The 22,783-nt window shown below is 53.8% G+C and overlaps 5 protein-coding genes across 5 annotated transcripts; 4 read left to right on the forward strand and 1 right to left on the reverse strand.

Annotated features, from left to right (window-relative positions):
• Positions 1 to 973: 973 nt before the first annotated feature.
• ATG26 (Sterol 3-beta-glucosyltransferase) lies at positions 974 to 5,495 on the forward strand (the record flags this gene model as incomplete). Its single annotated transcript, XM_049347558.1, has 4 exons — positions 974 to 1,825; positions 1,874 to 2,314; positions 2,365 to 5,109; positions 5,181 to 5,495. The coding sequence occupies 4 exons, from the start codon at positions 974 to 976 to the stop codon at positions 5,493 to 5,495; spliced, it is 4,353 nt and encodes a 1,450-aa protein (XP_049195325.1).
• A 1,845-nt stretch (positions 5,496 to 7,340) lies between these two features.
• J4E93_009670 (uncharacterized protein) lies at positions 7,341 to 9,856 on the forward strand (the record flags this gene model as incomplete). Its single annotated transcript, XM_049347559.1, has 3 exons — positions 7,341 to 7,591; positions 7,643 to 9,004; positions 9,052 to 9,856. 3 exons carry the CDS (start codon positions 7,341 to 7,343, stop codon positions 9,854 to 9,856), a joined length of 2,418 nt encoding a protein of 805 aa, XP_049195326.1.
• Positions 9,857 to 12,130: 2,274 nt separating this feature from the next.
• J4E93_009671 (uncharacterized protein) lies at positions 12,131 to 17,173 on the forward strand (the record flags this gene model as incomplete). Its single annotated transcript, XM_049347560.1, has 6 exons — positions 12,131 to 12,193; positions 12,263 to 13,682; positions 13,735 to 13,787; positions 14,795 to 15,100; positions 15,154 to 15,974; positions 16,021 to 17,173. 6 exons carry the CDS (start codon positions 12,131 to 12,133, stop codon positions 17,171 to 17,173), a joined length of 3,816 nt encoding a protein of 1,271 aa, XP_049195327.1.
• Positions 17,174 to 17,724: 551 nt separating this feature from the next.
• Positions 17,725 to 18,456, reverse strand: J4E93_009672 (uncharacterized protein; the record flags this gene model as incomplete). The annotated part of the gene is made up of 2 exons (XM_049347561.1): positions 17,725 to 18,129; positions 18,328 to 18,456. 2 exons carry the CDS (start codon positions 18,454 to 18,456, stop codon positions 17,725 to 17,727), a joined length of 534 nt encoding a protein of 177 aa, XP_049195328.1.
• Positions 18,457 to 18,845: 389 nt separating this feature from the next.
• RHP54 (DNA repair protein rhp54) lies at positions 18,846 to 21,284 on the forward strand (the record flags this gene model as incomplete). The annotated part of the gene is made up of 1 exon (XM_049347562.1): positions 18,846 to 21,284. One exon carries the CDS (start codon positions 18,846 to 18,848, stop codon positions 21,282 to 21,284), a length of 2,439 nt encoding a protein of 812 aa, XP_049195329.1.
• Between the last annotated feature and the right edge of the window lie 1,499 nt (positions 21,285 to 22,783).

Genomic DNA, 22,783 nt, shown 5'->3' on the forward strand with positions numbered 1-22,783 from the left:
CTCTGGAACGTCATGGAAATGATGACGGCGTTTGGATCAAATTGTAGTTAGGTTTAATGACTTGGGTATTCGGTTGTACAAGAGTACATCAGCCAATGAGAAGGATAAAGAATGACTGTGTCGTTTGCATGTGATGCTATGGATCTTTGCATGTACGTCTCTGTTGTTGTTGCCATCGCGAGACGTCAATATAAATGTGTTAACTATATCATTTTTCAAAGCTTTGAAGCTGTCTCCCACGAGATAACAGGCCCTACACCAACCTGCGGGCACGGATGGCACGCGCTGTTGTATGTTTTTGCCTTCTTTTTGCCAGTTTTTTGCGCCGTGGAAGATGTCTTTCTGCCACCATGAACGAACGAACTGCAGGCGTGGGCTTATGATCGTGCTATCCATCCGCATCCGCTTGTCTGCCTGTCTGCGCCTCCGTTGGAGTACCTGGCTGTCATCGCGTGGACTATTATAGTCCACGTTAGCGGACGGCAGCGCCTTGGGCTGGCGTTTACACGTGCACCTATCGATAAGTCTGACCAATGACGTCTGTAGACTGCCCCAACGGACCTGGGGGCTTGCAGCTCGCAACCTAGAAGCATGTGGGATGATAACGGATTCGAGTGAAATATAGATGAATACACTGCCTGTCACACTCCACAGTTACCGGTCGCGGTCGTTGCCTGGAGGTGTGCGTGGGTAACCTTATCGTATCGCGCTAGTAGGTACCCCGGACGCATGCAGCACGCTCCTCAGCCACGAGACAGCTACAAGTCATTCCCTCAACGCTCCAATATGTGACCTTTAACGATCTTCCCAACTGCCCTGCAGCGTGCGATACCTTTCCAGATAGTAAATCGCAATACATTCCTGAGCCCACATCGCTGCCTTGACCAACCGTGGTACATCCGCCAGCACATCCGCGAGCAACCTTGACGATCCAATAACTGTTGAGTGCAGGCGCACGACGCCCCATCCCGAGATGGCGTCCCAAGACAGAAGCCAGGACAGTACGAGTCGCCGAATGAGCAGAAAGCGAAAAGACTCAAGAAGAGAAACGCGCGGTGTGTCTATGGACGTACCGGAGCGCTTCCGAGATGGCGACGATGCACAGGAGGATGTCACGGCGCCGAAGCGGAACAACACCATGTCGATGAACCAGTCGCTCTTCTCCATGATAGCCCGCGCGGGTCAGCAGTCGCAGACGGACCTGGGCACGATGCAAGAAGTCGACTCCGGCGATAGCGACGACGGAGGCAAGAAGGCGCCCTACCGCAACCTCGACGGCGCAGCACGACTAAGTCGCTTGAGCTCAGCCAACGACTTCCAGAGTCCAGCTGGAGACTTGGATGGGCCGACGGTAGAGAAGGGAAAGCACAGGCGCACACTCTCCGAGAACAAACTATTGCGTTCCCTGCCCAAGTTGAAGCTCTCCAGCCGGAAGGAAGCTCGCTCAGACAGCCGCCGCAGCGATCAGATGTCCTCGTCACAGTTCCTCCCCCCGAAACCCTCACCCGATGATCTTCCGACCCCGCCTAGCGACCCGAAACCGAAGACCAAGGACAAGACCAAGGTCGCGACCAGCGAGGATATACAGGCAGACAAAGGGAGGAGCTCGGGTCGAAGGAGTAGACACGGAAGCTCCGCAGGGCTTGCTAAGAGCAAAGCCCCCGTCACGCTTGCTCAGAGGATACAGCAAATATTCGAGTTTGAAGAGGTGGAGGAGGTTATATCCGAGTATCCATGCTGGCTGCTCCAAAGTATCCTGCTGCAAGGGTACATGTACATCACCCAGAAGCACATATGCTTCTACGCGTATATACCCAAGAAACATGTAAGCACCCTCTGCCCCGCAGTCGACATGATGTGCTAACCCTCTCAGCACGACGTCAGCAAAACAGGCTACCTCTCCAAACGCGGTCGATCAAAGTTCAACCGCTACTGGTTCGTTCTCCGCGGCGACGTCCTCGCATACTACACCAACCCTACCGAACTCTACTTTCCGCGCAACCGAATCAACTTGCAATACGCCATATCCGCCGAAGTCATCGAGCCCACAAAGAAGGGAGAAGAAGAGACTAGCTTCACCATCACTACGGATGAGCGAAAGTATCTGTTCAAGGCGGACAGTGCGGCGAGCGCGAAGGAGTGGGCGAGGAGTATCCAGAAGGTCATCTTTCGGACACATAATGAGGGCAACAGTGTGAAGATTAGCCTGCCGATTCAGAATGTGCTGGAGATTGAGGAGAGCAGTATTCTGGATTTGGCGAATACGGTCAAGGTGAGGGTTATTGATAACGACGAGACGTTTGCTATCGATGAGGTATGTGTTCTTCCCTATCATACGAATGGGATGTTTGCTCACTCCAACAGTACTTCTTCTCGTTCTTCAATCAGGGACAAGATGCGCTCAACGTTCTACGCATCATGATTAATGACAACGAGCACCATCAAGCCTTACAACAAGGTGTTGACGGCGAGGCATCTACGCCGACAGGTCAACGCGAATCTGTAGCATCGCCAACCACTACCGCTGAGACACCACACATTCAAGAGAATGTTCGCGCCACGCTTTCGCCTTTGCAGGTACCGCGTGCAGGAAGGTCGAGCATAAGCGATGTGTCTGCTCGGTCTAGCCATGATGCCAACAGGAGGAGCTGGGACGTGCGACGTAGCATGGACGCAAGCCGCACCTTTCGACGACCGAGCGGCGAAGTACAAAGACCAAGCAATGAAGCGCGACGAAGCTTCAGTGGTAGAGGTCGGCCAGGAGACCGAACGCCTCTGTCCCCTAGGGGAGCGGATTCTGAGTCAGCCAACCTTTCACTCGATCCAGGCACCGAATCGTCAGTCGCCATACAATCCATGGATGAAAGCAGCGCTTCTGCCTCACAAATACTGGACCGCTCCGACTTATTCCGTGGTCCCGCGAATCACGCAATCAACGCGCCTTTACACAAGCTAGACACTCAAGCCAGAGATTCACAGGACACAGCGCGTTCGGGCCAACCGAAATCCGCAAACACTGCGCATCGCTTAAAGCAACCCCAAACACCGACAGGCGCGCCTGATCTGGACGACGATACAGACACTAGCGCACAACCTCGCCTATCAGGGTCCTCATCCGCTCTACAAGATATCGCCTCCTACCCGCTCCAGAAGGCGTCGGGCTTAGCGGGATTCTTCAGGACCCGCTCGAAAAAGATGGGTAACTTACTCGCGACAGAATCCATGGGTTACTATGAGAAGGTGTCTGGTATGCTCGCTGGCGGGCGGAAACACTATACCACTGCCGACGGACTAGAGACTGGAGATCAGGTTCATGGTTTCGAGGACGACGAGGACGCGGCGAAGGCTGCGGAAAACTTCCAAAATCACTTCGCCTTCCCCGATACCGAGGTGTTGCAGTCGTCGTTCTTTGCGTCGCTGCAGCGCGTCTTACCAAACTACGGCAAGATCTACATCAGCGGCAACTACTTTTGTTTCCGCGGCCTGCTGCCTACGTCTAAGACTAAGGTCATCATTCCCATGCGGGATATCGAGAATGTCAACAAGGAGAAGGGATTTCGACTGGGCTACCATGGTCTTGCTGTCGTCATCAAGGGCCATGAAGAGCTCTTCTTCGAGTTCTCAAAAGCAGAGTATCGCGATGAGTGTGCCATCATGGTGCATCGCGTCCTAGAGAATAACAGGTATCTCGACGATGAGGATGATTCTTCTTCGGGCGTTGACAGCGAGGACGAGGCCGCAAAGGCGGAGCACGACCTGCTACAACAGGCTCGTGACCATACCGACACAGAAAAGAAGGTGGACGTATCGGAAGTCGTACGCGCTGCAGAGCACGATCGCATCCCACTCGTATTCGACGACCCTCTCGCCTCTATCATCGATTTCAAGCCCCCGAAGCCGCTGAAAATCGTTTGCCTTACTATCGGATCTCGAGGCGACGTGCAGCCATATATTGCGCTATGCAAAGAGCTGATCAAGGAGGGACACGAGGCGAAAATCGCGACTCATGCTGAATTTGAGCCCTGGGTGCGGAAGCATGGTATCGAATTCGCGGTCGTAGACGGCAACCCAGCTGAGCTCATGCGGATCTGTGTCGAGCACGGCATGTTCACAGTCGGCTTCCTGAGAGAGGCCAACGCCAAGTTCCGCGGATGGCTCGACGACGTGTGTAGTTCGGCCTGGCGGGCATGTCAAGGTGCAGACTTGATCATCGAGAGCCCAAGCACCATGGCCGGAATCCACATCGCAGAGGCTCTAGAGGTCCCGTACTTCCGCGCCTTCACGATGCCATGGACGCGCACGCGAACCTACCCCCACGCATTCGCTGTCATGGAGAACAAGCAGGGCGGTGCTTATAACCAGTTCACATACGGAATCTTCGACAAGATGTTCTGGCTAGCCATCTCCGGCCAGATCAATGCCTGGCGACGACGCGAGCTGGGACTGCCGCCCACGACCATGCGTAAGATGCAGGCGAACACGCGACCGTTCTTGTACAACTTCAGTCCCCACGTCGTACCGCCACCTTTTGACTGGCCCGACTGGGTCCGCGTCACCGGATACTGGTTCCTAGACGAGAGCGAGGGCTACGAACCTCCAGCGGACCTAACCGCCTTCATCAAGAAAGCGCGCGACGATGGCAAGAAGCTCGTCTACGTAGGCTTCGGCTCCATCGTCATCGACGACCCCGCCGCCCTCACAAAAACAGTCGTAGACTCCGTCCTCAAAGCCGACGTCCGCTGCGTCCTCTCAAAAGGCTGGTCCGACCGACTCGAAACCAAAGACGCATCGAAACCTGAAATCCCCCTCCCACCGGAAATCTTCCAAATCCAATCTGCGCCCCACGACTGGTTGTTCAAGCAAATGGACGCGGCGGTGCATCATGGCGGGAGTGGGACTACGGGAGCTAGTCTGCGCGCTGGTATTCCCACCATTATCAAACCTTTCTTCGGCGACCAGTTCTTCTTTGCGCAACGCATTGAGGATCTTGATGTGGGGATTTGGCTCAAGAAGGTCAACACTAGTGTGTTTAGTCGCGCGCTTTGGGAGGTTACGAATAATGAGCGATATATTGGGAGGGCTAAGAGGTTGGGGCAGAGGATTAGGAAGGTAAGTCATCTCCTCCACTATTATTCCCTTCCATCATCATCATCCAGATCGTTAACATATTTTCCCCACAGGACAACGGCACACAAGTAGCCATCCAAACCATCTACCGTGAACTCGACCGCGCACGCACGCTCATCAAGACTCATGGCAAACAGCCTGGTTATGAGGATGCTGATGCTACGGACGATGGGTTCGGCGACGAAGACGATTGGACAATTGTTGATGATGGGGGCGAGAAAGCAGAGGTTTCTCATCCTTATGTGGTTAAGGAACCGGTGGCGGGGATGGAGCAGGATGCGGAGAGGATGGGGGGTGGGAGTCTGGTGTTGGGGAGTATGGTGTCCAAGGAGGCGGGGAAGACGAGCAGGAAGGAGAAGGAGAAGTGATGTTGGGGATAAGGGGTTGAGGGAGTGGGTCAGAAGAGGATGGTTTCTTCACACTTTAATCATTGCGGCGCGAATATGGCTTTGAGTACGGGTATGGATGGGTATAGGGCGTTTTTTTTTGGGATTCTGCATGCGTTATAGAGTAGATTGTTACGATACCACGCGGTTTTGATGTGCCCTGTGCGCACATGTTTTTTTCATCGTGGGCGTGTTTAGGCGTAGGTAATGGAATGGAATGAATGATTACACAGTTCTATATTCGAGAGGAATTTTCGGTATGTTGCGCGGCGGTCGATGGAGATGTGTGTGTGGGGCTGATAGATCGTCGTCGTTGCCTAAACATGGGAATGGTATTGACCAATCTTTGACTTGACCAATCGATGATTACCACGAATAGGTTGTTGTTTGTGTGCAAGTAGGGATATGATAGGTCGCAGGCTGATGTTTGTGATAGTGACGTCTTGGTAGTTTGTGTATGTAGATATGGCGAATGCATTGCTACTGAAGTGCAGCCTGGAAGTTGCATTAGTATGTGTGAGGGCTACATGTATTTCTGATGACTCGAATCTATACATCGAGCACGTGTGTATGCGGCAAGAGTATGCAACTGTCGAGTCATATCCATATAGATCATGTTATGTCGCTACATGGTGTACTCCAAAGCCGTCGACTTTCCTAAGAGCGGGTTGCTAGCGGAGATGGCACGTGATGTGAGACCGCATTTCATGGAGAAGAGGCATCTCCTAGAGCACAAGATATGTTGCTCGAAGAGGGTCCTGGGTATCTTTTACGATTGATTGTAGCTAGTGCTTGTGATAGTAAGGTCTTAATGTGTGTGTATACGTGTGTATGTTGAGGGTTGTTGGATAGGTTGGCGCTGCCTAGATGTGTGAAGATACTTGCTGTGCTCTGACTCGCCGATTGATGGATAAGATGATGCTGCGCAACGATTAGATATAATGTTCCTGATGTGCAGCCTAGGAAGCCGTGCCTGTGGTGTGTGTGTGAGGCCTACATACATCTTTAGTGAGTCAAAAGAATACGGCATGCGCAGATGTAGGCATCAAGAGTATACTTGCATAGGACTTCAAAGCTATGAAAATCGTGCGTATACGTTAGATAAATCATCTCCACAGATCGATCGTGCAATGTCGTAGCCTGGTGTTCGCGAGGGTAAAGTCTTGGCATTCCTCGGGGCTTCAGACGCGTCTAGGCCACTACTATCCTACCAAGTCGAAGGAGGCATCGCGGAAAAAGCATTGCATCGATTCCCAATAATAGGCACCGTTGGACTCGTGGATGCACTCGTGATGACTGTTGATAGACGCGTCGTCCTATTTGGAGAGGGCTCTTTGTCTTTGGTGGCATGTTTGAGGTAGTGGCAGTCGCGCTAGTATGGTGGCTGAGAGGTATAAAGATGGCCGCCCCTCGCTCCCAAATATTTGGGGGAAACCGAGCCGCGACGCCATACGTCAACCCCGGTCGCGCAGCACTTCACCACCATATACGCGAAATAAACTGAACACACTGGAGCCTACATTGACGCCAGATCTTGCAATCTACTTGCGCTATCGTAGTGTAGTCTGCAAACCTATTCAGGTTTCTACTTCTCCGAGGTCTCACCCACGCTCCACCTAGCCCGTCGCACCACATCCGGAAACTACACCTTCACTCTCAACTTAATTTCAGCACGTTGGCGCCAGACGTCATAGCGCATCGCGACTGCGACCAAGCTTCCACTCACCACTCCTCGCCGCGGGAGTGCCGAATGCGCCGAGCCGAAGCACAACGCGCCCACGTCCAACACCACCACGTCGCCAGTCGCATGGGCTGCCTCACCTCGGCATGAAGATCGTTTCGCCCCGGGATCTCAGCTATCCCGTTACCGTCATCGACCTCCTTAAGAAGCGCGACGATGACGTCCAGCGGTCGGGCAAGCTGTTCAACTACAGCTATGATAGTCGCGTCACCGAGGGCGACAAGTGGGGAGGCGAGAAGACGGTCATGAAGAAGTTCAGGCAGACGTTTGCCGCGAGCACAGAGGGAAAGATCACGCGCTGGTTCATCAAGCCCGGCACCGTCATTGAGCGATATGGGTAGGCCTACCGCGCGCCTGCTGCACGCGCAACATGCTAACACGGCCGCAGAACTCCACTCCTCGAGATCGAAGAGCCATGCACGCACGAGACACAGTTTGGCGGCCTCTGCGTCGACTGCGGCCGCGACATGACGCAGGTCGACTACCTCACCAAGGAGCTCGATGTCGGACGCGCGACGGTCAACATGGCGCACGACAACACGGCGCTCCTCGTCAGTCACAAGGAGGCAGTAGCGGCAGAGGAGGACGCCAAGAAGCGCCTGTTAAGCGCGCGCAAGCTGACCCTCATTGTCGATCTGGACCAGACCGTCATCCACACCACCTGCGAGCGCACCATTGCCGAATGGAAAGCCGACCCCGAGAACCCGAACCACGATGCCGTCAAAGACGTACAAGGTTTCCAGTTGGCCGACGACAATGTCTCCAACGTGGCTGCGAACTGGTACTATGTCAAGATGCGCCCAGGTCTGAAGGACTTCTTCGACCGAGTCTCGAAGCTCTACGAGATGCACGTCTACACAATGGCCACCCGAGCGTATGCGCAAGCCGTCGCGAAGATCATCGATCCCGAGCGCAAATATTTCGGCGACCGCATCCTCAGCCGCGACGAGAACTACACGGACAAGCTCAAGAGTCTGACGCGGCTCTTCTACCAGAACACAGCCATGTGCGTTATCATTGACGACCGAGCAGACGTCTGGCAATACAGCCCGCACCTCGTCCGCGTGCCCGTATTCAACTTCTTCCCTGGTGCTGGAGATATCAACGCAAGTTTCCTCCCTAAGCAGCAGGAGCTTGTGTCATTCGCAAAGGACAAATCGCCCCCGACCCCGAAGAAGGCCACGACTGAAGTTGCGACCACGAACGTTGTCTCCGTCCCAGGCAAGCCGCTCGAGACCACGACCGAAACCACGAATGGTGATTTGAACGAACTGGGACAGCAGCTCATATCATTAGCAGCAACTGAAGATTTGGAGGAGCAGGCCAAAGAGCAGGAGAAGCTCATCATCGCACAACAAACAGAGCGGCCTCTGCTACAGCAACAGCTCATGCAGGATAGGGAGGATGAAGAGACACCTGCCGAAGCTGAAACTCGCGACTCACGACCGGTCGAACAACCCAAGGTCCGACACAGCATCCTCAACGACGACGACAGAGGACTTGACGTCATCGAACACAACCTCAACCTCGTCCACCGCACATTCTACGATGAATACAGGAAGGCCAAGAAGGTGCCAACAGGCGGTCGTGTGGCTGAGCTCAAGGGCGAGAAGAGCCCAAAGAAGCGCTCCATGGAAGAAGACGTCATTCCTGATGTAGCCGAGATCATGCCGCGCATCAAGAGTGAGGTACTCGACGGTGCGGTGGTCGTCTTTTCTGGTATCATTCCGCTTGGTGTGGATGTCCTAACGTAAGTACTCGACAGCGAAATCGCAGAGCGCAGCTAACCTTCCCCAGATCGGACTTCGCACTATGGATCGGAAGCTTTGGCGCAGAAGTTACCACGAACGTTACCCGAAGAACGACCCACGTAATCGCCAACCCCGATCGAAAGACAACCAAAGTAAAGCGAGCCGCCCGATACCCCCACATCAAGATCGTGAACCCCGAATGGATGTTCCAATGCTGCACCAGATGGGAGCATGTAGACGAGACACCCTACATAATCGAGACCGATGCGGCGGAGCGAGGCGGCTCACCCATCGCCGACCTCGAAGACGAGAGCATCGATGGAACAGGGGATGAAGCAGCGGATAACGCTTCTCCAGTAGTCGAAATGTCAAACGACGACTGGGCGCAGCTCGACGACGAGCTCGCTGATTTCATGAACGAAACCGACACAGACGGCGGCGGCAGCGAATCAGATTCCGACAGCGTCCGCTCAGACAACAGCACAGCATCAGATACCCAGCAACAAGCCGCCAAGAAGAAGCGGAAACGCACAAACTCCACCGACGTCAGCGAGACGGAGGAAAGCGATAGCAGCATCAACAGCACCACCTCGCGCCTCCAACGGCGGAAGAAACGTACCATGGAGCGGGTGACATCACTCACAAATGTCGTTACCGCCGATAAATCTGGTCTACCCAGCCCTGAAACCACGGGGCCAGAAGAAGACCAGGGAGACGTCGATGGTGACGACGAGGAGATGAAGAATTCCGAAGCAAATGGGACGGCAGCGCCAGATCTCCAGGACGACTATGACGATGGCCTTGAAGCGGAGTTACTGGCTGGCTTCGGGGATAGTGATGGTGAGGAGTAGTACTTCACCCGTCGACCTAGGAAAGCTGAACACCATGGAAGCTACATCACCATTTAGTTTTGTAGTTCTACTTACTTTGTCCTGGTGTAGTCTGCAGACCTGTTCATCCTTTTTCGCGTATAAGGTGACTGGTTCCATGTCTTCTTCACACGGGTATGAATTTTTTCATGTAAGAGGGTGTGTGTGGCTTGCGATCTCTCAAGTATCTGTCTTACCTGCATAGCGAGGTGTTTTTGGCTGTTTGGCGTTGGCTTATTCTTTATATATATATGGTTGTTTTGGGGATAACGCTCGCTTTGGGGTGGCGAGGGGTTGGGGTTGGGGTGGTGCTTCAAGGGGAATTGGACTGGCTAGATCGAGGGTGAGGATGAGGGGGAGGGGGAGAAGCTGCTGTAAGCGAAATGCAACGATTGAACACTCTGGAACCTACGTTGATGTTGGGGCACTTGCTTTGCGTGTTTTTGTCTTGATGTAGGCTGGGGACTTCATACCATGCTTGATGAAGGGACTGTTGATTGATTGCCGAATCCTGCTCTACTGCGCTCATACAATACATTTTCCCGCTCGTGACTTCCCACGCGACGTCGGTTATCATGAGTGGCGGCGGCGGTGGCGGAGCAGGAAGTCACATTAACAATGAACACGCCAAACCCAACATTCGGGAAAGATCCTCACTTCCTTCTGAAATACAAAGCGCATCATTGGCGTTTCTCAGCGTTACCCCGAGTTGAGCATCCTTCGTGATGTTCGTTCGCCTCGATGTTCGCCTTGCACAGCCCTGACTCCGCCCACGGGTTGATTGTCCGGGTAAATCCATGGTTGGTGGGTGTGGTGTGCATCGCTTAAGCGTTTGGAAGGATTCAAGCTTGGAAGGGGGATATAAGCTTTGGGGGTTCTGCTTGTTTTGAGGATTGGAGTATAGGGAGTTTTGAGAAGATACTGTGTAGTACACGTCGCGACTATCTCGCAGTACGAAACTAAGACCTGTTTACCTACCTACCTACCTACAGTCTTCACACGAGAACCTATTATTAAGGTCATCTCTACGCGCCTGCCATTCTATCACCTCATCACCATACCAACACTACCAACACCACCAATCCTCTGCACCACCACCCCAAACACTCACCCAAAATGGGCTGCATGACCTCTTCCCTCTCGCCCAAAAACCCTCACTCAGAGCAATGGGCTCCCCACCCCGACACCACCAACGCGAATCCCTCGGGGAACGCACACGGTTCAGATGACGATGAAGAAGGCCCAAAGAAATACGATCCCGCGGCTGCGGGGAGGGAGATGGCTAAGACGGGGAGGACGGCGGGAGGCATGGCGTATGCGGCGATGGGGTCGGAGGCGTATGGAGGGCCTGTTGCTGGGTAGAGGGTGAGGACGGGGGAGATGGAGAGGAAGGAGGATGTTAGAGATGCAGATGGAATGATAGGGGTTCGGGATGGATATGGAACTTGTTGCTCTTATCCGATAACTATCTTTTTGCATACTCACCTGGGCACCTACGATCGCTTATCAATGCGTTTGTGTATTGTGATTTGTTACCCTGATGTACTACGGTAGCTTTTTGCTTTGTTCAGGTGATGCTGGAATGTGTTTGTAGATGCCTGGCCTTTGTAACAGCGGGTAGCTGATTGAACAACGAATGTATGAATGCGGAATGTCATGCTTTGAGGCACGTGAAATGAATGCGTGGAGGTGACGTAGCTGTCAAAGTTGAAATTGACGTTCAGGTTCGAGCGAGAAAGTAGGAGAATGTTTTAGACTTTCGGGCACGATCGAACGCATTGCGACACAGCTGTCATCCAAACCACTCCCCTCTCCCTATTCCCCACCTCGCTCCAATTACAACCAGCCAGCGCTGCACACGCGTTCACAGCCCAAGCTTACCCCAGTTTGTCGCTTAGGTTAGCGCTATTCACCTCCCGCGTGGACCCTTGTTCTTGGGCGGAGCTACATCGGTGGGTGGGTCTTTGGCGGGACACAAGTGAGGCTGAACCTACGAAGGGCTGCTTGCCTGCGCGCTTACTTCCTTTTTCCTGCCCCATCAACCCTTCCGCTCTTACTCCACTTTTACCGGTCAGTTTGCCGGACGTATTGCGATCGACTGCAGCTGTCTATCTTGCGGGCGATTAGGCAACAGAGGAGAAGAAAGACTTCAACAAGACTTACGTAGACGGCCGCGCATATCGATAAGGCGACGAGCGAACTTGCTACGGGGTGCTCTTTGCGATATCTGGAGGGTGTCGAGGAAAAGCACACATGATGGCGCCGCGGTTGGCTTTCATGGACCTTTCGGTCGATCTGAAGACGTTGATAGTCCAGCATGTAAGTCTCTGGGTTGATGGTGGGTTCAAAGTAGCAGAAGAAGCACCAGGCTGACACTACACAACGCAGATCAACCGCCCAACCGACCTCAAGAACCTCTGCCTCACCTGCAAACAACTCCACGAGATCACCGTCCGTCAACTCTACTACGAAGTAACCCTCGACGTCGGTTCACCCCACGACACGCGCCTCGCAGCCTTCCTCAACCCCAAGAACATCGGCCTACAACATGTCCGGAAGCTGGACCTCTACCTCGCAGATGTCCTGGACAAATGCAATCAGCAGCAACAAGCCAACTTTGCTATTCGCATGATTTTGGAGTTGCTGCCGGAGAACCAACTGGAGAAGTTCTCGTGGCACCCGTGGTCGCCGTTCTCCGGAGACAACCTGGTGTTGCTGTACAAGAAGCAGAAGCGCATGCGGTGGATGGAAAGCATTTCGCTGGATCGCAATGTCTTGCCAGAACTACAGAAGCTGCCGAATATTGAGACGTGCTTCCAGGAAGTACGGAAGCTTGGACTATACCCAGACTCTCGCGAGGTCCTGGACTTTTGTCACTTCTTGCTGAAGAACGTGGCTGGGCGCAAGCTGGAGAAGATTACGCTGCATGCGAGCTTCGATGAGATGGATCCGACCGTCACTATGCGCGAGCTGAACGATACGGTCAATGCGCCTGGACTCATTACTTCGACCATGTTCAGCCATATGCAGCCGTTCGCGAAGTGCACGCCGATCACACTCAATGAAATCACACTGCAAAAGCTTCATCTGCGCTATGCGTCGGAAACATACTGCAAGTTGATTGACTTCCGGTCTATCAAGAGCATCCGCATCTTCGGCTGTTCTGGTGCTGATGCCCTCTTTGCAGAGCTTAGCAAAAGCTCAAAACTGCCCGACAAGCTGGAGACACTGGAGTTCAAACACGATGATAACGCAGAGAACGACGGCTTAGGCGCTATCGACGGCTTCCTCGTTCTCGTCTCGGGTATCGAGACGCTCACTCTTGACCTCACATACGTCAAGGCCTTACCAGCCGCCGCCGGCATCGTGCGCCACAGCAAAACACTCAAAAGCCTCAACGTGCACGCGAGCACCGGTCCCGACAGCTGCGACGAAGAGCTCGTTTACGACTACGCCTCCTTCTCACAGATCTGCAAAGACTGCACACTACTTGAGCAAATCTCGGTAGCCTTCCCCGGCGTCAGCGTCATCCGCAGCAAGAACGACAGCTTCGTCAACTTCGAGAACTGCCTTGGTGATTTGCGCAATCTGGCAACTCTCAACATTACCACCTGGCCTACGAACAGCCCTTCATCGACTAAGCTACCACGCAAGGTCTACGAACACTTGCTGGCTGGTTTGGCACAGCAGGGTTTCGACCGCAGTGCCGCTCATGCGAAGGAGAAAGAGCGGAGTTCGAAATTGGGTATTATCGCGTTTGGCTCGTCGGATAAAGTGTACGACCGCGAGGACAGCCAGAACCAGATTAGTATGTATCAACCTCGAAGCTACACAACACCTTTTACTAACCCACCTTCTAGTCTTTGTCAAAGGCCGTCAAATCGACCCACTCGGCAACGAAACCTCGACGGCAGTGCAGATCGGATGGTGTTTGCGCAAGTTTATCGATGCGGGTTCCAAGTCGGACATTCTGGATTTCTCGTTGTCGCGTAGTTCACGGCCGCCAACGAGGAGCTCGCCGGATAGTGATGATAGCGATTGACAGGGGGATGAGGTTGTCGAATGGGGGCAACCTGATGGGGATGATGGGTGGTAGGGGTGTGGAGAGTGGTGGCGATGGGGGGTTAATGTTAAGAGGAACTGACTTATACGGTGGGTTGAGATGTTAGAGGCATGGTGATGCGAGCATATATACCAATTTGAAGGGATTAGCGGGCGTTGATACACAACCCATTCTTTACACTGATCTCTTCTCGGGCACAAATGTCAACTCTGAGCAAACTGAACGCGTCCATGGCATGTCTGTCTACGCGATTCGTTCATCGGACGAACATGCGTTCGTGGATCTCGGAGTATACTCCTTTCGATAAGATCGACGCGCTAGGAGATTATCTGAATTGCGTCATTGAGCGGAAATGAAATCTGGACATGACATTATGACAATGGGTCTACATTCATGCAGAAATGAGCACCATCACGCGTGGTGTAACGAGACTGGGGGTCCTGGGGAAGATGTTTTCGTCCTGCGGATCGTGCCTGCCCTAACATGATCTGTAGCTTGAAACAGCCTCTGAATTTTCATGCCATGAGCATGCAATGTCCAGCACCAACTCTAAACCGTCCACGTCTTCCAATTGCTAGCATCTGGTCTTGTTACACTCAATCGCATACCGCGAGCGGTCTCAGGCCATCTCTCCTTGTCCCTGTACCCATCTAACCGTGTCGGTAATTGCCGCGTCTGATCGGACCGCGAAACCTGTATGCAAGTAAGCCTACTAGAAGCTCTACTAGACCTGTCACGTTCGGCCAGGCAGTTGATCGCGCCCTGTCGTCTTGATACATCTGGAAGCTACCGAGCAGTTGTTTGTTTAACCGGAAGCTAACGGGACATCAGCCAACGTCCTTCCCTCGTCACGGTAGAACTGCGGCTACGCCATGACTTCTTCTCCGCATGCGTCGCAGTATCCTGCACCACCAGACGGCCAGGACCCGCATAATTACACGCCCTTGTATCCCAACGGGCAGGTTCTCGACGGTCAGGCACCGTCGTCGCGCATAGCCTACCCGCAAGAAGCCGCATACCCGAAGCTCGAGAATATCAACGAGGTGCTCCAGGCCCAGCAGGCTCTCCAAGCGAACCATGCCTTGAATCCTCCGCTGCCGCAGCAGTCCAAGCCGAACCGCCTGCGCAAAGCTTGTGATTCGTGCAGCATCCGCAAAGTCAAGGTGGGCGCGTTCCATTCTAACATTATGATAAACACGCTGATTGACGTCTGTAGTGCGACGAATCGGGCCCGCCGTGTAGAGCGTGCCTCGCGCTGGAGATTCCATGTACCTTTGAGCGCCCGAGCCGACGACGCGGACCGCCCAATAGGCATGCCGAAGCGATCAAGAAGCGCAGGATAGGCGACCTGGACTCCGAGTCGTCGACGCCGCAGTCTCCTACCAATGCCGCCCATGCGCTGGCGCAACTGCAGTCGTCGCATCCAGCCCAGCTCTCCGCCGAAGAGATATGCGCCCTGCCCACCCTGAACGCCCTCATCGACGACTTCTTCACATTCATACATCCGCTATGTCCCTTTCCGCACGAGCCGTCGTTCCGCGAAGCATGGGGGCATAGGGAGGACCTGACGAATCCCTCCTTCCTTGCCTTGCTGGCGTCCATGATCGCGGTCCTCGTCGCGTCCTTTCCTCGCAAACCACGCCTCCATCTCAACACACAGACGCGACGCGAATACCCAAATCACCTCTCCCTCGTCGACAAGTGCCGGGACGTGTGCGCGCGGGCGCGAGGACCCGGCTATCTCGACCGGCCGTCTCTGAACGTGTACGACGCGTGTACCAGCTACTTCCTCGGCTTGACCGGAGCCTACGTATTCCAATGGCGGCAACTGCGACTGTACCTCGCCGAGTGCCTGACCATCATACGCTCCCTGGGGCTCCATAAACCCGAGGCTCAGGGCTATACCTATCTTGGTGGCATGCCGAGTGCGTGGGGCTCCAACGGACCGAACCATGACGGCTCGAGAGAGTTCAAAGTAGACTACATCACCGAGGAGATTGGTCGGCGCGTCTTCTGGACGGTTTTTGTGGGTGTGCGGTACTTTTAACATTCTCCTGGCATCGACCATGACTGACTTTGATAGGACCATACAACAGCTCGGCGCTTCTTTCGGAGAGCTGATGATTGCGCCTGCCACACCTACGGAGCCTCTACCACCACTCCCGCGAGAAGTCGACGATGTACACATCTTTCCAAATGAGATACAACCGCAGCGCGAAGGGGTCGTCTCCATGCTCATTGGGTTCAACATCAACGTGCGCATCTTCCTGTCATACTCGTCGCTAGCAACGGCGGAGATGGCATTTGGCATTGATGAGATATTCGACTGGGATCGACAACAACAGATCTTCGCACAAAGCCTGCAGCGCTGTCGGCAGATTCTGGACAGCCTACCAGAGGTGCTCAAAGTCCGGCCAAAGTCTAGCAATAACAGTGGGCTCGAACAGCAGAAACCCTACTACCCGCCCATGCCAGAATACTCTGGGATGCGAGACCCCGCCATGGACACACATCACAAACCGGAAGCGCACGAACTGCGACGCTACGAGATCCAGAAAGCGAACATCTACGCCAGCCATTTATCCACTCGCTCGCACCTTGTGGAAAAGTACTTCCTTCAACTGGACAAGTATCAGCGGTCGAAGGGCCAAGCTGGTGCGCAAAACACGTCCAACGTCCTCGCAGCAGGAATCGACAGGTTTGTATCCGGGACAACAACCGACGCCGACGCGCTCGAAAAGGCAATGTCAGAAGAGCGGGAACAAGTGGTCAAAGACCTCCTCGTGGTACTGGGCAGCATCGACATGGTCAACATGGAGCCCAACGGCGACTCCTTTGTAAGTCTCTACGTTTACTTGCAAAACTCAGATTTCCTCTACCCCGTCCATGAGATTGACGGCTACGTCATCTCCATGTCGACACGTGATTTCTTTCGCCCAAACACCATTAGCCCGATCGCAAGCTTACGGTTCATGTCGACACAGACGCAGAAGATTCGCTCGATTGCTAGTACCCTGCTTGAGGTGCCGAAGGAGAGACGGGGGAGTGTGGCGTTGCAGCATCAGGATTACCTTTACAAGTTCCTGGATATTTTGAGTAAGTTGGAGAGGGTGAGTCCTGAGGCGAGTGATCCGAGTGGCGCGCTGGATGAGGAGAGTGAGTTGAGGCTTTGGGCGGATTTGAGGGATCATCAGTTGAGGTTTCAGGAGCAGGGGGGTGTTTATGGGTTTTCGTGAGGGAGAGACATGGACAGGTTTTATGACAGCGCCAGTCTTTACTGCGGAACGACGAGATCGCATGGAGTATGTCGGTGCTGATGGTGTGCCCAGGGCATTCAAGGTAATACTGAGCGCCAGCTCGAACGGATGGAATGCAGCTACAACGTCGGGTCTATTCTCACATTGAGGATCGTGTCAGGAAGATTTGGGGTGAGATGTAACAGTAGGAAGTGTCATTGTTATCTTGTCGCAGTCATTGTTAGATATAGTCAGAGATATGTTGGCACAAAAGCCTCGTCCTACTCGCTCTAATCACGAGTCCATCCCAGCATTCCAGTCGATATACAGTCGGAAATAATCATGCATCATGAGTCTATCCAGGTATACAATATATGTACAAGCTCTTCTCCACTCAACACGTAGAGGCCCTCAGAGTATGCCATATACCCTGCCCTCGTTTCACAGCTCCAGTTCCATGCAAGATTTCTTGCTGAATCCAGTGTTCTTCCATCTCTCCATCTCTCCAACCCTCCACAATCTCCACCTCTTCCCAGCCCTCCCTCCCCCATCTACGGCACAACCACCACCCCAATACTCCCCGCCTGCCCCACCACACTCCTCGCCACACCCTCCAAGCTCAACCCACTCAACCTCGTCTCGCCATGCTTAATCTTCGCAATCTCATACACATGCTTCAGACTAACCGTGCCCACCGTCCCTTTCACCGCATTGCCCACCGTCGGACTACTTGTGCTCGTCTTTCCTTTTTGCCCGTCATGGTTGTTCATGGGTCCCGGCACGTTTCCGGCTCCTCTTATCTTGTTCTTGGTGGGGAGCACGCCGGCGGCGGAGAGGAGCAGGGTTGCGGTCGGGGGTGTGCGCAGTTGGAAGTGGAAGGAGCGGTCGGGGCGGACTGTTATGCGTGCGGGGATGGGGGTGCCGGGGGTGTAGTGGGCGGTGCGGGCGTTGAACTCCTGCGGTGGGGGGTTAGTATAGGGTATGGGTTGGGTTTGCGACGATTGAGGGGATTGAGAAGGGTATGGAAGCAAGCGTGGGGTAACATCGATGGGTAGACCAAGTTTGAATAGAAGCTTTGCAATCGAAAATGAAGGTTGTAGATCTCGATATGTTGTGTAGGAAGGCATGCGACAATTGGAGAATGATAAACGTACTTTGCAGAAATCCATGCTCTTCACACCTTTACTTCCTAGCGCGGGACCAACGGGCGGCGAGGGCGACGCTTGCCCCGCGCCTACGATCAATTTGACGATTTGATCTTTTGCTATTGCTTTTCGCGCCATGGTGGGGAGGGATGTGGAAGTATGTTGGGGTGGGTGCTGGGGAATTTGCGGAGATGGGCTCGGAGGTGTCGGTCACAGGGTTTTTCGGGATATGGAGAGGTGGGGGATTGACGCGTTGGATTTATGAAAATAACAGAAATGCGATAAATGAGTGATGGAGATATGACATCTAGGTATGATAGAGATTCTTGATGTTGGTGGGATGACGATGCTGCCTGTCGTCCCACGTGACGACGTGATTGAGCTAACAATCTACGCGTCGCAGTTCCGCCACCTGCGAGCATTGATCAGCATTCCTGCACGACACTCCCTTTCCTCCCAACTCCCACCACATCGACCGGACATAGGCTGCCAAACCTCACAGTGCCTACCATAAGTGTCAATCCCTCATGCATCGACCAAAGACTCTCGCAGCCGGCGAGGCCACCCCGGCGAAGCCCGCGGCGCGTCTTTATGGTGGCACTCCACAGTCAACCGAACGCCTCATCAAGCCTTTCCGCTGTCCCGGCTCAGCAACAGTATCCAGTGTCTCCACGAAGCCAGCAAGGAAGAGGAGGAAGGTCGATTACTCTGGTGCCGGAGGCGAAGATGGAGAGAGCGACAAGCCATACTCGAATGAAGACCGGTTAGCCCTCGCCACACGAGACGCAAACCGATTTCCCGTGTTCAAGCCCAAAGACAAAGATACCGCCTTTAGAACCAAGTTCATCGTTCCTTTAGTCAACAAGGATGTTGGAGCTTACAACCCGAATCGACCAGCGCCGCTGCTTGGTATGCGGACCGGAACCGTCTTTGTTGCGCGACCACTACACGACCCGAGCGGAGAGTTTGCGATAGTACTCTACGATCCCACAGTCGACGACAAGCCGATACCGAAGGAAGAGGCGGAACCGAAGCTGAGTCAGACAGAAAAGAAGGAGATGGAGGCGCCGCTGGTACACAAGAGTTTGGCAGAGATACTGGGGTTGAAGAAGAAGGTGGACAATGAGCGACCGCGCGTGCCAGTCGTCATCGATCCAAGACTTGCAAAGGTTCTGCGACCGCATCAAGTCGAGGGTGTGAAGTTCTTGTATCGCGCCACGACGGGCATGATCGATCCGAAGGCGAATGGGTGCATCATGGCAGACGAGATGGGTCTTGGAAAGACGCTGCAGTGTATCGCGCTTATGTGGACACTACTCAAGCAGTCACCCGACGCTGGCAAATCGACCATACAAAAGTGCGTCATCGCTTGTCCGTCGAGTTTAGTGAGGAATTGGGCGAACGAGCTTATCAAGTGGCTTGGAAAGGACGCGGTTACACCCTTCGCGATCGACGGAAAGGCATCGAAAGAGGAGCTCATCCAGCAAATACGGCAGTGGTCGATCGCATCCGGACGCGCAGTTGTCAGACCTGTCCTCATCGTATCGTACGAAACCCTGCGCCTCTACGCCGACGAGTTTGGACAGACGCCTATTGGCTTGATGCTTTGCGACGAAGGTCATCGGCTGAAGAACGGCGACAGCTTGACTTTTACTGCGCTCAACAACCTAAACGTGCAGAGGAGAGTTATTCTTTCTGGCACACCCATCCAGAACGATCTGTCGGAGTACTTCGCGCTACTCAACTTCGCCAACCCCAACTACCTTGGCACGCGCATGGAGTTCCGCAAGCATTACGAGATCCCTATTTTGAAGGGTCGCGATGCGAACGGAACGGATGCGGATATCAAAAAGGGTACTGAGCGCCTCACCGAGCTTCTCGGTCTGGTCAACAAGTTCATCATCCGGCGAACCAACGACATTCTCTCCAAGTACCTGCCAGTCAAGTACGAACACGTCGTATTCTGCAACCTCGCGCCATTCCAGAAGGATCTCTACAATCACTTCATCAAGTCACCCGATGTCCAGAGTCTACTCCGCGGCAAAGGCTCACAGCCACTCAAGGTCATCGGCATGCTCAAGAAACTCTGCAACCACCCCGACCTACTCAACCTACCAGAAGACTTACCAGGCTGCGAGGACAAGCTACCAGACGACTTTGTGCAGAAGGATGCGCGAGGCAGAGATCGCGAGGTCAAGACATGGTACTCCGGCAAGATGGCTGTCTTGGATCGCATGCTTGCCCGCATCCGCGCCGAGACAAACGACAAAATCGTCCTCATTTCCAACTACACACAAACCCTCGACATCTTCGCCATGCTATGCCGCTCACGCGGCTACGGCTGCTTCCGTCTCGACGGCACCATGAACGTGAGCAAGCGCCAAAAGCTCGTCGACAAGTTCAACGACCCCGAAAGCCCCGAGTTCGTCTTCCTCCTCTCCTCCAAAGCCGGTGGCTGCGGTCTCAACCTCATCGGCGCGAACCGCCTCGTCCTCTTCGACCCTGATTGGAACCCCGCTGCCGACCAGCAAGCCCTTGCGCGTGTGTGGCGTGACGGCCAGAAGAAGGATTGTTTCGTGTACCGCTTCATCACCACTGGCACTATCGAGGAGAAAGTCTTCCAGCGCCAGTCCCACAAACAGTCTTTATCGTCTTGTGTCGTCGACAGCGCGGAGGATGTTGAACGCCATTTCTCACTCGACTCTCTCCGCGAATTGTTTCAGTACCGCGACAATACTACGAGTGACACGCACGACACGTTCAAGTGCAAGCGCTGCAGGAAAGAAGATGGAAGACAGGTGGCAAAAGCGCCGGCGATGCTTTACGGTGACACGAGTACGTGGAATCACTTCGTCAATGATGGTGAGACGGGGCCGTTGGGCAAGATTCAGGATTTGCTGCTTAGGCAGGAGACGGGTGATGGGTTGAGGGATGTTAGTGCTGTGTTTCAGTATATTAGTCATTGAGGGGGTGATTTGGTGTAGGTGTGGGATGAAGGTGCTGATAGGCAGGATGAGGGTGTTGTCAGCATGTGTCATTTGCATAGTTCTTTCAAGGGTTTCTAGCGTTTATGAAGCGTGGCGTCGCGATGGGCGGCGTTAGGTAGTGGGTTATGATAATGAATATGATATCTTTACGTTGGCGAGATTTGGTCACTGCGCTTTTTCATCTCATGTCGCCTATGTTGATATCGAGCATAAGTACTTGCGGGCAAGCATCGCGGTTGCCGAAGCCTTCCTGTCGCGCTATGTTCACGACGCACACTCGCCTATCTCGATGGGTTCATATTCCTAAAGCGAACGTGCCATGTAATCGATCTTGCCTGATTTGCGATCGCGATCCAAGTTGCGTCATGTTGTTCGGAGTAATGAATCTTGGAACATGTCGTGTAATCGCTGTTGCTCTATTCGCGAGAACGCGTTGCGTCATGCTCTTTGAAACAATGACGGAGTCACATGAGATGAAGTGATCGATGTGGTTGGTGCGGCCAACCGTGTGGGTTGATTTGCAATCCGCGGTCCTTGGCGTGGCGGTTTCTTGGTTGGGAGGGAAGTCGCAACTTGATGTTGGGGCGGGACGGCAGGTATTGGGTACGGAGTAAAACGGCGGAGGGTTCATACTCTTCCATATATGTCGGTCGCTTCTTTGTTTGAGTCGCAGATGGTCATGCGCTTCAACAAAGGATGCCGAAGGCAACGTTGGAAGCTCAAGAGCATGTGCCATTATGTGCCGGAGTACTATTCAGCACTGTGAGTATGATATCGTTAGCGGGTATGGAACATTCCTCCGGGGCCTATAGACTGAGTGCAGTGCCTGTAGCAGAACCATGGTGTTCGCCCCATTCATGCCAGGCACAGTACCAAAGTCTGCGATGACTTTCATGCTGATACGTGCCACACTCTCACCATGCGCATGAGTCCCAGTCCATAACTACCATCCGTACCGTTCATACGCAAACTCACCTATCGCCATCACTGCGTTTCTCTCTCGTCTCCACTTTTACCTTTACTGTCCCTTCTCTTCACGGCGGCTGCCTATGACGTAGCCCCACTCTTGTGACTCTTCTACACCCGCCTGGGCATGCTTCAGCCAACTCACCTCTCACCTCTCATCCATGGTTCCATCGGTACCACTGTCTTTCACCTACCAGGCTGCTGTCCACGCTAGCCTTTGAGACGCCATATAGCTGGCTCCCCTCCCGCCTTCCTTCCTCCTACACTCTTCTTCCTCCCAACTCCCACCAGCCCACTCTGTGAAGACCAGCACCTGGAAAGCGCCTACCCTGAGGCTACAAGAACTTTTCATCTGACGAACCAAAGAAACGTACGACGTTGTATCCTCCAGGCTCAAGTTTTGTCTCCATCTTGCTGCGGACAAGCCTCGTTGTAGTCGGCAACCGAAGTTTCCATCCCGCTAGCTAGCTCGCGCCACCTGGTCCGAGCTCCAACATCTCGTAGTCGAGCTC

The sequence above is a fragment of the Alternaria ventricosa genome, assembly GCF_023758065.1.
Source record: "Alternaria ventricosa strain BMP 2768 chromosome Unknown scaffold_23, whole genome shotgun sequence".
Classification (NCBI taxonomy): domain Eukaryota; kingdom Fungi; phylum Ascomycota; class Dothideomycetes; order Pleosporales; family Pleosporaceae; genus Alternaria; species Alternaria ventricosa.